At 32.3% G+C, this 14,319-nt stretch overlaps 1 protein-coding gene across 1 annotated transcript; it reads left to right on the top strand.

Moving 5' to 3' along the window:
- Positions 1-1,416: 1,416 nt before the first annotated feature.
- Positions 1,417-11,724, top strand: LOC125834926 (signal peptide peptidase-like 5). Its single transcript, XM_049514074.1, has 14 exons — positions 1,417-1,631; positions 2,405-2,563; positions 3,921-4,032; positions 4,138-4,257; positions 4,923-5,046; positions 6,351-6,522; positions 8,261-8,295; positions 8,388-8,544; positions 8,719-8,772; positions 8,883-8,975; positions 9,989-10,131; positions 10,619-10,689; positions 11,227-11,310; positions 11,387-11,724. Exons 1-14 carry the CDS (start codon positions 1,512-1,514, stop codon positions 11,488-11,490), a joined length of 1,548 nt encoding a protein of 515 aa, XP_049370031.1. The 5' UTR covers positions 1,417-1,511; the 3' UTR covers positions 11,491-11,724.
- The last annotated feature ends 2,595 nt before the right edge of the window (positions 11,725-14,319 follow it).

The raw sequence follows: 14,319 nt of genomic DNA, 5'->3' as shown, positions 1-14,319 counted from the left end.
ATAATTTAATTTACTCATACATTTTCTTGAATTTTTGATAAAAAAGAAACAGATTTTAGTTTAATGATAAATAAGATTAAAAATTTGTATATCACATTTGAAACCCTATGTATAATATGTGAGATTTTGGTATCTTTTTGAATTTTTCTTTTATAAATTTATCGCTCTTCCACAATTAAGGGCATATATTAGATATTTTCAAAAAAACTGTGCGCTTTTGACTTTAAAAAATATGTTTTTTTTTGTGGAAATTCAAATAATATGTAAAACACATGAAAGAAATGTGATATGCATATCTCATAAGTTTATTAAGGTAAAAGATTGTCTAACATATCATTAGTTCAAATTTAGCGCAAAGAAAATGCTTTTGCCACTTGAACCGTATACGGGAGACATGCACATGCGATTTTTTAAGGTTAGGGGCAGAGCCTTCGAGTTAGATTACTTGCTATAAACAAGTATGTCAAAGTCATTCTTATTATCACTTTCTAATGCGATATATGATCAAAGAAAAAAGCAGCTTTGAACTGAAAGGTGGAAGTGTGGTTCCCCCTCAACTTCTGACTCTAATTTGGAGAATTCACTATAACTTTACATCCATCAAGAAAGATCGATAAGCATAGGCATAAATTGAATTTTGGATTGACTCTTATTTATTCTTTGAAAAAATTCATAGAGAATCAAAATTCACTTAGGCGAATCCTACTAGTCAAATGCCTCTTTTTCCTCCACAAGAGTTTGCTCCCAAAAAAAAGATTTTGAAAAAAAACTAAATAAAAAACCTGAACTTCTACTCTATTTTAGAAACGAAAATCACATTTACTAAAATCATATTTTGAAAAACACCTAAAAATCAAACTTATGTGTAATTACATAATTAATATGTATATATTTAGCTAAGTAATTACTGGATCAATATGATATATTGAATACAATTGAGAGGGTGCAATATAATTACACTATCTTAATTTGAATGGAAAGGTGAAAATTACATTGTGTAATCAAATACTTTAGTAGCTATTTATATTGCTCTTTTATTTTCCGTTTGTCAAATATATATTAGTCTTTTAATATTATTTTTCTTTTCCTGTCTCTTATTTTCATCTTCTAGTCTTTTATTTTTTGTAATTATTACACACAATTACATTTTTATTAACTTTATTTTTAACTCATCAGTATAAAAGTTTATAATGAAATAAATTCATATTTATCTTTTTTTTAAATTTTTTTTATAAATGCAACAAATCATAAATTTCACACTATATTAATATGAGTTGGATTTTTTACCAATTCATAATTAAATTTTTTAATTAATTAATTTAATTTGAGATTTATTAATCATTAAAAGTTTGTTTACTTCTTCATCGGAAAGAAAATTCCTTTCTTCCTTCATTCCCCTGAAAGAAAGAAAAAAAAAATTCAATGCAGAAATAGGCGAAGAAAATATAGCGCAAGAATTGGGGAAAATATTGAGGAAGAAAAAGGGAGGAATGAACATTGAATAAATAATTATGGCATTTTCATGGCGTTTTATTGGACTATCTATTTTTGTTTTTCTTCTAAATGTATCATCAATAGCACATTCTGCTCCTACCAAGGCACATAGCTCTTGCAGCAATGAAATCAATATGGTAAATGTATTCAACCCTTTTCTTGTGTAGAGAAAATAAATTATGGGGTTTGTTTTTTGGGTGGAAATTGTGTTAAAAATGTAGTCTTTTATGGGTTTTGTAGATTTTCTTATTTGATATTGTCATTTCTTGATTATGTGGAAAGTTATGATGGGGTTATGGATTTTTTTTGTTGTTTTCTCTTGAGGGGTTTCAATAGTTAAGAATCTTTGTTTGGTATGGACATGTTGGTGGGAGGTGGTACGTATCTCGTGGAATTAGTTGAGCTGGCCTGGACACTGCGATTATCATTAAAAAAGCAATCTTTTTTGGGTAATGCTAATAAGATGATTTGAAATGGTGAGGATTGGGTTCATGCATTTGGTGGAATTTGTTATGAAATGGAGTTATTTGATATATTATGTTTTGATTCTGTGCCGGGGTGGCAGAGTTACTCGGTGGAATAGTTGAGGTGTGGGCAAGTTAGCTCAGACACCACTCCATAAAAAAGTTTAATTTGAGGTTCTGGTGTGTGGTGTGTGTGTGTGTGTTATAAGATTACTATACAAGGATTTATTTAGCATTTATTATACTCCCTCCGTTCACTTTTACTTGTCGATTTTGGACTTTGCATGCCCTTTAAGAAACAATGATTGAAATGAGTATTTTACCACAATATCCATGTTAGTTGATGTTTAGTCTTAACTGGACTTGAAGTATTCTCTATTTTCATTCTGTTCTGCACATATAGAAACTTACCGGTGCTAATCATCTTTTCCTTTCTTTTGTTAAAGATGCTGGTGAAGTTGTGGGTTAATGGTGGTGAAGAAGATTCAATAGTTGGCTTGAGTGCGGCATTTGGGTCTGTATTACCCACTGATACTAAACGTGCCTCCAGGTTGCGTGCTGTTTATACACAACCTTTGAATGGCTGTTCTGCTTCCTCCACTAAGGTATTTACTCCACATTCCTTACACACCTTTACTTTTAGGTGGATATCCGAAACAAAACTGTGTTGCTGGTTGATTAAATAATAGTCATAATTCTTTCGTGGCCCAATTTCGGTTCTTTTGATCTTTCTTGATGATCTTCCATCTCTCATTTGTTAACTTGCGAATATTTGAAAACAATAGAATTCATACTTCTTTATGAGCCAAGTCCTGCTTTAAGAGTGAAGAATTGATGCAAATCTCAGCAAGGTTGAAAAGATTTAAGGAGCCGAATTGTGAACCAATCTCGTTTATATCAAGGAGAAGTGAAGAAACAATTTATTTTTTTTAATATAGTTTAGGTGAAAACATCTACATGTTAAGCCATTGACCATCTCTGTCTTCTATCAGGAAGTTAAAGTAATTCAAACTTACTCTGCATAGAACAACTTATTTTCAGCATATAAGAAAACTTAAGAGTAAGTTTCACTCGTGAAAATGGAAAGATACTTTTTTCTGGTGGATTGCAGTGGAGGGTTGAAATAGGAGAAAAGAGTAGAAATGGAGATAGGTTGAGGATGATGTAGCACTATGTACAGGGTGGTGAAGGAATGATCTCTTGATAGCTCAAAAGTAGCCACAATCTTTCCTTCTTCTTTTTGATTAATTTGATGAACTAAACACATACTAGATAAATAGTTAAATACTTACTGAACAACCTTTTGTTCTGTCGTGAGTCTTGTCAACACCCTCACCCCTCTCTGTACAGCAACTCATCTTCATATAAGCTATTGCTTAAATTGTTTATAAGTTTTTCAAGTGATAATCATTGTTTACATCATCTTCCAAAATTTAGATCTTTTTCTTCTTTTTTTGTTTCATTTACAAAAGACTACATGACTTCATTTTCAACTTTCAAGATTTTATTTTAAACTATTTGTGTGATCAGCTATACTTTTAAGTTCTTGCTAAAAATAACCATATATTACCCCAATTGCAAAAATATCAATTATATTAGCAATTTGTGAGTCTTAGTAATTCTGTTAGTTTTTTCTTTCTTCGATCTTGTGTTATTTTTAGCGATACAAATACAACTGGTATTTTAGAGGAAAAATATCCTTTTCATGGTACTTTTCAGAAGTGGAACCAAATAGTAGTGGTGGAGGAATTTTGAATTGTAAAATGATCTGAAAGGGTTACCACTAGGATCTACCAGAAGTTAACTATTACAAACTGATTTTACTTTGAATACCAAAGAAGTCTAAATTTGCTATATCTGTTTGGCTGTTGTAAAAATAGGCTCGAGAATGTCCTATAAAAAGAAAATAATAGTGGTGTTGTTTGTTATACATTAATAATGCAGAAATATCATTTGTTCTAGTTATCAGGCTCTATTGCACTAGCTCGTCGCGGTGAATGTGAATTTATAACCAAGGCCACGGTTGCCCAAGAAGGAGGTGCAGGAGGTGTTGTGCTAATAAATAATGAAGGAGGTTGTAACCCTGACTCACATTGTCATCTTAGGTCTCAAGGTCTGTTTTATATGTTTCCCTTCATCTCTTTCTGATATGTCGCTGCTTTTTCTTGCATTTATTTAGGTCCTCTGGATATTGCTTGTCCTAATAATTCTACCATATCAAATGTAACCATTCCTGTTGTTTCAATTTCAAAAGAGGGGGCAGATATTATTGATAAATACATCAATTCAGGAAAGAAAGGTAAGCCCTGGCCTCATATGTATTGCTTAGATGTTTTTATAAAGGTTAGCTTTCTTTTAGATTCTAATTTTGGTTGTCAAGATGTTGATTAGCTTGTGTTGTAATCTACTTTTTCTATATTACATGCATTATAATTCATTTTAATGAGTGCTTTTGAAGTATGAAAATAGATTTATTATATATCATTGAGATGTAATCCCACTTCTTGCTGGTTAACTTTTGGTGCAAACAATAGGTCCTTGTTGCATATATTATTGGGTGTATTCTGTAGGAACCGTATGCCATTTGTGTGTTCATAGAAAGCTTTTAGATGATTCTTCATCTATTTATGGTTGGATCTCGATGATGTGTCTTCACCGCAAAAGGCATGTCAGGTTGATACTTTGAAAAAACAGTTAAGCAATGAGTTTGGGATGAAGGTTTAGTGTGATGCAACGAAGATTGAAGATCGGAGATTGATTTTCTCTTCAAAATGTCAGTGGTAGCTGATGAGAATGTGGACTTAAACGCAGTGTTGGCTAACATCAAATGGCCTTTTTATTTGCAAACAATTATAGTGACTCTCTAATTGATGCATATCTTTTGTTCTGATCTTCTTATTTCTTGTTGTTTGTTTTATTTCACTTGGAATACTTTTGACATATGGAATCCTTTTCTTAATCCAGTGGAGCTGCTGTTATATTCGCCAGATCGCCCTATTGTGGACTACTCGGTGTCTTTCATATGGTTGATGGCTGTTGGAACAATCATTTGTGCAGCTCTTTGGAAAAAGTTTACTCAATCTAAGGAAAGTGACAACTATGAACTATCACAAGAGCCTCCCCCCCCCCCCCCCCCCCCCCACACACACAAAAAAAAATAAAAAAATAAGCTGTCTGATACAATCTCAAACTTGACATGCTCAGCTTCTTATATTCTTTTAAATTCAGCTAGTAGCATTGTCAACATTGATTTTGTTTGGGCTATTTGTCTTAGCTTTTCAGCACTGCATCTTGATGATAATGTAGTAAATTTAGTTTACTCTGGCTGTTGGATTTTAGGTAACATAATTGGTAATAGTTGTTGGTCTTTCAAAACTTAGCTGCCTGCGTCACAAGAGCTGCCCCAGAAGTTAACATACATCTGAATTGACCAAGGTTGATATGTCTGTGTAATCTTTTCACTACTCTGCCCTTTTCCAAATAATTTATCCTTGATACATACTTCCTTTGGATACTTTAGTTCTTGACCAGTGCACTGCTTACATTTTTCCCTTCCATACCACTAATAGGGTGTCACCTACAAAGCATCTCCAGCGAAAAAAGAGGTATGCTGAAGCTAAACTGGATCCAGTAAGTCAAGAATTTAAAAGGAATGGAATAGAATGGGCTTTCTAAGTATACTTGGCCACCAGATTGATGGAAAAACTTTTGACATCGAGGAGATGGCTTGTTCTATAGATCCTTTTCCCTTAACGGCAAAGGTAAAGGTGTGTGAGAGACATATTTATCCAGAGAAGAAATTGGAGAGGTCTTTCCCAGTTTGGAGGATCTCAAAAACTGTCGACAATTTTGTGGTGACAAGACTCACATAATGAAGGCCTGTTTGGTTGGTGGAGCTACAATATATCGACTGGGTAGAAATGGTGTAGTGTTAGAAGACCTAATATTCTCAAAAGTGTCGCAAGGTGTGTAATTTTGAAAATTGCTATATTGAAATCAGATATAATCTGATTTAATCCCTAATCAAGCTAATAAAATTAAATAAACCCTAATCAATATAAATCTTATCATACCTTAACACACTAATTTTGCGGAACTCCTTGTTTGTGTTAAAATACAAATTATCTAGTATTGGAGTGAAATATCCCCGAATAGAGCGGGGAATGGAACTGAAGATTCATATATGACCTTAGTTGATCTGATTTAAATATAGTTGAACGAGTGATCTATTTATATCTATGATTTGTATTTGAATGTTATGAGCGTATTGTGAACATGTCTTTCTTGGTTTTCCTACTTCTAGTTCTTGTGTCAAATATTGATAACACCCAATGATGCCTTGCTTGATTAATAGCTGTAATGTCTTAAAAAGTGTATGCTCTCCTTACAGGATGATGATATGACCGTCAAGGAGGAGGATGATAGTGAAATTCTGCACATTACTGCATGGACTGCTATTGGATTTGTCATCTCAGCATCCACATTTCTGGTGCTGCTTTACTTTTTCATGTCCACATGGTTTGTCTGGCTGCTGATATTGCTTTTCTGTATCGGTGGAATCGAGGTATTCAAGTTCGTTCTTTCTCCTTCTTCTTTCGTCTAAGTCTCATTTCATGGCACTGCTTATTTATGCTTTATTGTTGAATTAGTTTATAAGTTGGGGCCATGCATGTAGTATCTGACAGATGAGCAAGATAATGATATCATGCATCTGTTCGTATAGTATGCAAAGAAAATGGAATATAATGTCTAAAGATTTTTAGAAAAAATGTGTTTGTCAATGCCTAATAATATATATTTTGATGTATTTTTTGAATTATTATGTTACTGAACTATAATATTCCTCCTTGCAATATTTTCCATGCCGTGTTTATAGTAGTTTTTCCTGCTAATCTAAAACTACTCAGGAAAATGATACAACTTTGTGCTTCGGTAGTAACTGTTTCAGAGCTGGTCTAATCTAGCATTCAAGTGGACAAATCTTTTGTCATGCTCCCACTCCCTGCCTTAGACCCCTGATAAAAATATTCAAAGAAGCTTCTGGGACAGGGAGTGCTAGCTCCTGGATGATGGATACAATCACATACCATGATGATTAACAAAGTAGATGATCAAAACAACTTTTTCTTCATATCTAGGGAACTCTCAAGTCTTCACTAGTAATCATTGCTTCCCGAACTTAAAACGTAGAGCTTGGAAATAGATATAAACTTAGAATTATTTAATGGTTTTCCTCTCCTTCGAAAGGTTTTATAATGTTTTCCAACCAAAAAGTCCAAATTGATCATTAAAGGGTTATCGTCCAGTGTTCAGCTCTCTAACATTTTGGCATAACACACTGGGACAACATCCTACGTAGGCCCACCCACTTGCCATGGAGATGTACTTGGTTTACATTTTACTAGAAAAAAGGCACTCACATGAGTGGATTACCTTTTCTATTCACTTGTGCCAGATTACAAGGTTAAAATAGTTAAAATTAATGCCCATCAGTTTAATGGTTCAAATCAATCATTTGACTCTTGAATTGTGCTACAAATGTTAAATGTTTCTTGATATGCAAAATTCATGCATTTCTGTGGAATTGTTGAATTTTCCTCTATAAGACTCTTAATCACCAGGCCAAATTTCCTTTTGGGCATGCGAAGTGAATTAGTAGCTTTGTAGTTGTAGTTATTTGAAACACATCAGCTGTGCCTAGTATATTGTTCTTTCATATTATCTTTTTAGTGGCCCTCTAATAATATTGTACTTGCACTCATCAAGCTCATTAATGGTAGGGGATCATTATGGGTAACATTGTCATGGAGCTATGCTTTCTTAACCGCCAAGTCAAGGGAATACACCAGCTGATGAGGTGTATTAGGCTTAAGGCTTAATATACTGGCTGCATCAAAGACCTTATGTTATCTATGATTCTAACTTTAGATCGTAGGAACAGTAGATTTTAGCCAACTTTTTGAGTCATAAATGCATTTTCCATGATAATTGTGCCTTCCATAATCTTCTGAAAGGTTAACCTTTCCATCTGCTTATAGATGCAATATTGTAATTGTGATTAATATGTGGACTTACAAATCCATATGCTTTAGTTAGCTTCCATTTTCTGTTAGTTGATATGCGCAAGTCCATATGGTGCTTGGGAGGTTACTTACCTAAATTCTGACTACTTTTGATTACGCTTGATTTGTGCAACATATGCACTTTCTACGTTTTGGAGCAAAACTAATTCTGGTTTGCATTTGGTCAACATTTTTTCTGGTTGTTGAATTTTTATTGTTTAACTTTTTGTTTCTTTCCAGGGACTGCATAACTGTATAGTGACGCTCATACTAAGGTATGATGTATTGACCCATTATGTCTATTTCATATTATGTACAGAATTTCTGATTAGATCCTTAACTATGCTTCATACAATCTTTTAAGCAGCAAATTTAGAGGTTGTGGAAAGAAAACATTGAATTTGCCGCTTGTTGGGGAGGTCGCTATTCTGTCTCTAGTTGTCCTAACACTTTGTGTGGGATTCGCCATCTTCTGGGCAATAAACAGGAAAGAATCATACTCTTGGGTTGGCCAAGACATTCTTGTAAGCTAATTTTATAATCTCCTCCTTAACTGAAAAACTGTTTGTGTGATAGACCTTTATTTGCAGTTGGATATTTAGTTGGTTTTATGCATCCTTATCACCAAGTTTCACTCTTCTAGATACTTACTCCAGCTGAAAACTGTTAAAAGTAAATGAAAACTTTTTTTTCGCCAGGGGATTGCTTTGATGATCACTGTTCTGCAGTTGGCTCAATTGCCTAATATAAAGGTGTGTTTATAGCTTTTAAAATTCACCAGTGAACATAGTTGATTTCTTGTTTTGCTTTACCTATGTCTACTAATATACCTTTCATTTCTGTCATTTCCTTTCTCTTTTAGGTTGCTACAGTGCTTCTCTGCTGCGCGTTTGTCTATGACATCTTCTGGGTTTTCCTATCTCCTGCTATATTCCATGACAGTGTTATGATTTCAGTAAGTTTTCTCTTTAGTTACAATTTTAAGCTGTACTGCTGATGTAGATATTTTGTCAAATCATATCATGAGTTAGATGTCTAAATAAAGATTTGTATAAGAAATGAAGAAAGTTAAGTTAATTTAAATTTTTATTGTTTTTAGTTTTGAGAATGGTACTTTTTAGAAGCCAGAGGTTGGCAATGGAAGGTATGAACATAATGAATGTGTTCGGCTTTGCATTAATACACCATGTTTTATTTATTATACTCACACTTAATTATATGGATTTCACACCTATATACAGGTGTATCTTGTAATTTATTTGTATTAACTTGGTAAGAATGCTATTATCTCTTCCCAGTTTTCTTCCTCTTAATATTTTCAGCATGAAGCCTTTTTGGTCTTTGATCTCTAGAAAATTAAAAATTGTTCCCCTTTACAGGCAGGTGGTGTTATACCACCTGTCTGTATGAAGTTTCAGTCTTTTTCTAGTTCCATTTTATAAGGTAGATAGGAAGGAGAACTTCCCTCTACTTGGTTTCTGTTCTTTCAAAATATGCCACTAATGTTGGGCATTAAAATTTTCTTTTACTCTGATGTCATTGCCTTCCTGCAACATGCATAAATGCACACCTTCAAAGTAGTAGCAGCTAAATAACCTTATTGAACACTTTTGGATATTTATCTTGTCGTTGTGGATTGTGGAACATTAACAAAATGCAACAAAATTATTTGATTGTTTTGCACAGGAACTAGGTAATGATTATAATGAAGCTGCTCCGGATTGTTTAAAACATAAAGATGTACCTGTATGATTTAAATGTGCACACATGCATCTTTTATCTTTTGATGGTTTCAATGTTTTTTTTCTTGGTATATGTTAATTACATTTACGTGCTCAAAACTGGATCCTTTCATTATTAAGTTGGGTTAAACTCGCTTCTTGCCACGCACTTCTTACCAGAAGATAATTTAGCTCTTCAGTATCTGTCTCTAATTTTTCGGGTGGTTGGATTTGGCCTCTCTTGTAGGTTGCTAAAGGTAAGAAAGCTGGTGGAGAATCAATCCCGATGCTTCTGAGAGTTCCTAAATTAACAGATCCTTATAAAGGATTTGATATGCTTGGCTTTGGGGATATTCTCTTCCCTGGTTTGCTAATTTGCTTTACATACAGGTATTTTTGCTCTTCAGTCATCTTGCAAAGATAATTGTTGCTCTCTTTTAGAAATGTAAAGATTAGCACATCACCTCGATTAAATGATAAGAAACTTCTATTTCACTTACTTCTCTACCTTTGTTCTTAAAGATATTCTTCTTATAGGCATCTACAAGGACAGTGAGTATATATGAATTTAGTCATGAATGTTTTGATATATGAAGCTCTAGGTTTCAATGCAAATTCTTATTTGTTATGCAAACATCTCTAATTATTCCAGTTTACAAGTGTTACAAATCATTCCGATGACAATGGTTAAAAAATGGGAAAACAAAAATTGGATAAATATTTGTGGGATTCAGCAGAGGATGTTTTCAAATCAACTTAGCGGCCCAGTTTGTCTAAATTCACTCGTTCTTTCTACAGAATGATGGCGATTTAGTTTTGACTTCTGATTTATCCCATTTGGACCTCTTGTTGATCTCTTTCTCGATCTTTTTTGCAGATTTGATGAAGCTAAAAAGAAGGGGGTACTAAATGGATACTTCCTTTGGCTGATGATTGGTTATGGAACTGGTGGGTACCTCTCTTTTGTTTCTTCCTTCTTATTTTTTATTTTATATGTAGTTCTTTTTGTTCTTTCTGCTTTTATATGCTCTTACTATGTTATTTCTTATCCAAACTCCACTTGTGTGATTATACTGGGTATTTTGTTGTTGGTGTGTTATTTCATATCCGTTTTGTCTTAATACATTACTGCTGCTCTTAGTTGTTTGAGACCACAAAAACGGGTAAAATTGAGAAATAGCCTCATTTCATAATTGAAAATCATTTTGAGATTATCGCTCCAATGTACAATTCTTTCGTTCAATGCTTCTAATTATTCTAATAAAACCTCTGCTTATGATTCTGCACATCTATGGAAATTGTTTTTTGCGCCACATATGTTAGTTTTGATTTTTACGTGTGAATCATGTTGATTATCTATCATTCTTTCTGAGTTTCTTTCTTTCCGTGTTTCTTTTTAATTCTTGTACTTTCTCCCTCCTTTTTCTCTTTTCTAATGCTGCATTTCGTTCATTCCTCGCCTTAATCAACCTAAAATCCGTGCAGGTCTTTGCATTACTTATGTCGGCTTGTTTTTGATGAATGGACATGGTCAACCTGCTCTCCTGTATCTCGTGCCATGCACATTAGGTATGACGAAATTGATGACCACTTAATTGAAATTGTTGTTTAGTTTTTTCATCGTTTTAAAACCTTTATCGTCTAGGAACTTGTGTGGTACTGGGGGCAGTGAGACGCGAATTGAAAGACCTTTGGACCAATTGCGATGAATCAAAACAAATGGCTGAAGCGCGTCTAGGAAGTGCTTGATAAAGCTTTTGAAGAATATAAAGGTGACAAAGCACAAGCCATTGGTATGTTTCATGCTGCAAAAGTTGTAAATAGAGTTTGAAGTTTTCCAAAGGAATACTTCACTATCCTTCTCTCTATGTATATTCAATCATTCAATTGATTAATTATGTAACATCACAAGAATCACAAAACAAGGAGAATGTTGTAACTCATTGAATTACTTTCAATAGTAAATAATTCCCATTTTTTGTTTTACCATTTACAAATAGTAGAGAAGTTCCAATTTATTTTTGTACTAGGTAATTTACCTGCGCTTTGCGCGGGCATAAATAATCTTTCTAAACTTTTGAACAACTTTTTCAATAATCGACTGTTATAAGAAAAAAAAGAGTAAATTTTAGTAGGTTTTAAAAACATTTCAACAGAAATTAAATGATTTGACATTATCACATATTTAAAGAATTGTAAATATATATTGAATGATTAAAAATATTTTGAGATCTAATCATTTTTATCTTTTACATAATTTATCATAATATATGTTTGATGATATAATTGTGTTGTTAAAATTAAGTGATGTTTTTATGTAGCAATTAAACATAATTTTTTTATTTTTTTGTACATGAAAAATATAGAATCAGATAATTTTATGGTTAGAATAACTCCTTGTGAAAAAAAAATTATGTAAAAATTTTCGATAATCAATATTAGTTATAAATACGTTAAGACCGTTAAAAATGTACACCACAACAACATAAATAATTTTTTTTAGAGACTATCTATTTGGTGAGGTCAAACGTTCACTACTTTTCGTTATTGTTACTTTGCTACTCTAACAAAATTTATAGAAGGAGAAAAATTAATTTGAAACAACAGCAAAATAATATTGTTGACTCTTTTAGAAATTCATTCTTTATTAAAATGCTGCTTTGAAAGCCCTTCTAGTTGCATTATGAAAGTACAAGTAGATCAAAATGTTGAATTCTAGACTCATGCTAAAGAAATATTTTCGAACATTAAAAACATTAAAAATGAGTCTAACCTAGATAATTCAAATGTTCAGCAATAACTTAGGACATAAAGGACAACAATGTTAATAGACATATCTTTTGTAGCTTAAGATATTATTTTTATTCAGAGTGTTTTGTTTCATATTCTTCAAATTAAGCTTGCCGAAAATAGTAATAACTCACACAAAAAATATTTAGAAGAATTGAATGAGAAGGAAAAAAAGAAAAACATTAAAAGGACGAAAGTTTTGTCCAAGTGAGCTCTCGTCACTAAAACAAACTATTGGTGGAGACTATTATCGATATTAGCAGCGACTGATTTTGCTACTAAAACATTCTTTTAGTGGTGGCATTATAGGCATTGGCAGTGTCTAATGTTGCCACTAAAACAATCTTTTAGTAGCGACTATTATAGGTATTAGCGGAGATTAATCTTGTCACTAAAACAAACTATTAGTGGCGACTATTATAGGCATTAGCAGCGACTAATGTTGCCACTAAAACATACTTTTGGTGGCGACTATTATAAGCATTAGCAGCGACTGATGGTGCCACTAAAACATATTTTTAGTGGCGACTATTATAGGCATTAGCAGCGACTAATGTTGCCACTAAAGTATTCTTTTAGTAGCGACTATTAATGTATTAGCAGCGACGAATGTTGCCACTAAAACATTCTTTTATATATATAATGTTACGAAATTTATAAAATAATACTTATAACATATTAGCCATTTTAAGTAAAACACTACAAAGGAAGTGATAATTATAACATTTTATCATTTATCTTTCAATCAATCATCTTTAATATGATTTTTTTATTTTTTATTTTGCTTCCAGGAAGTGTTACTATTCGACATTTTTGAGGAATCAAATGCATAAACTGGTAGTATTAAATATTCTAATAAATAAATAATTGTTGGTGTAGAGATAAATAAATTGTAAAAGATTGAAAAAAGTAAACAAATATTCTAATTCTAGCGTGTAGAAAGTTCAGCACTATCTTTTGTTTTACATATATCATTTTGAAATTCCCATTTAAATGTATCGTAAGTAATTATTAAAATGAATATTAAATGGAAAATGTATCATATTGGACAACAATTCAACTCATTATATATACTTGAAAGGAAAAAATATTACACAAAACTATTCAATTTGTCTAGTTGTTTTTAAAAAATTAACACACCAGAGTGATAAAGTTCAATTTGAACTACACTTCTATTCCACACAGTGTCGAAAACACGTCTATTACTTCAAGAAAAATATTTACAACTTGCAGTAAACTTGAGAAATTTGTCCTTACTTCATATTAAATATGAGCAATTAATTTATTATGTAGTTATCTATTTCTTTGGGATTAAAAGATGTTGCAGTCTAGTCATTTTCCTCTATAGGTCATCCGACACATCCTTGAACTTATGTCAAAAGTTTATTAATTTTTGTCTTCTTTTCCTGGTTCACTTTGCACATCAAGGTGCGATAAAATTTTTAAGATCTTTATGTGTTTACAATGACATATCAAATTTGAATTTTGTCTTCAAGATATGGTAGTACAGATCTTTAAGGAATTCTTTTACTCTACTTTCAACAGTTTTAGTAGAGAAAACTTGCATGAATACTCAATTAACGTGTGTTATTTAACATGTACTAACAAATACTTATAATAATAACTTTGAAGAAACATAAACAACAAATTTTAAAAGATATACTCAAAAATAATAATTAATAAAATAAGCATAAATTAATGACTGTGAAAAAAAAAATCAAGATATGTAACAATAGAATGAAACAGAAAGGAAAAAATTGAGCCCTAAATGCATTGTGTACCCTTAGG

Source organism: Solanum verrucosum, unplaced genomic scaffold, assembly GCF_900185275.1.
Source record: "Solanum verrucosum unplaced genomic scaffold, falcon-dt-bn FXZP01000184.1, whole genome shotgun sequence".
Classification (NCBI taxonomy): Eukaryota; Viridiplantae; Streptophyta; class Magnoliopsida; order Solanales; family Solanaceae; genus Solanum; species Solanum verrucosum.
The sequence above is the reverse complement of the archived record's forward strand: the minus strand, read 5'-3'. Positions and strand labels throughout refer to the sequence as shown.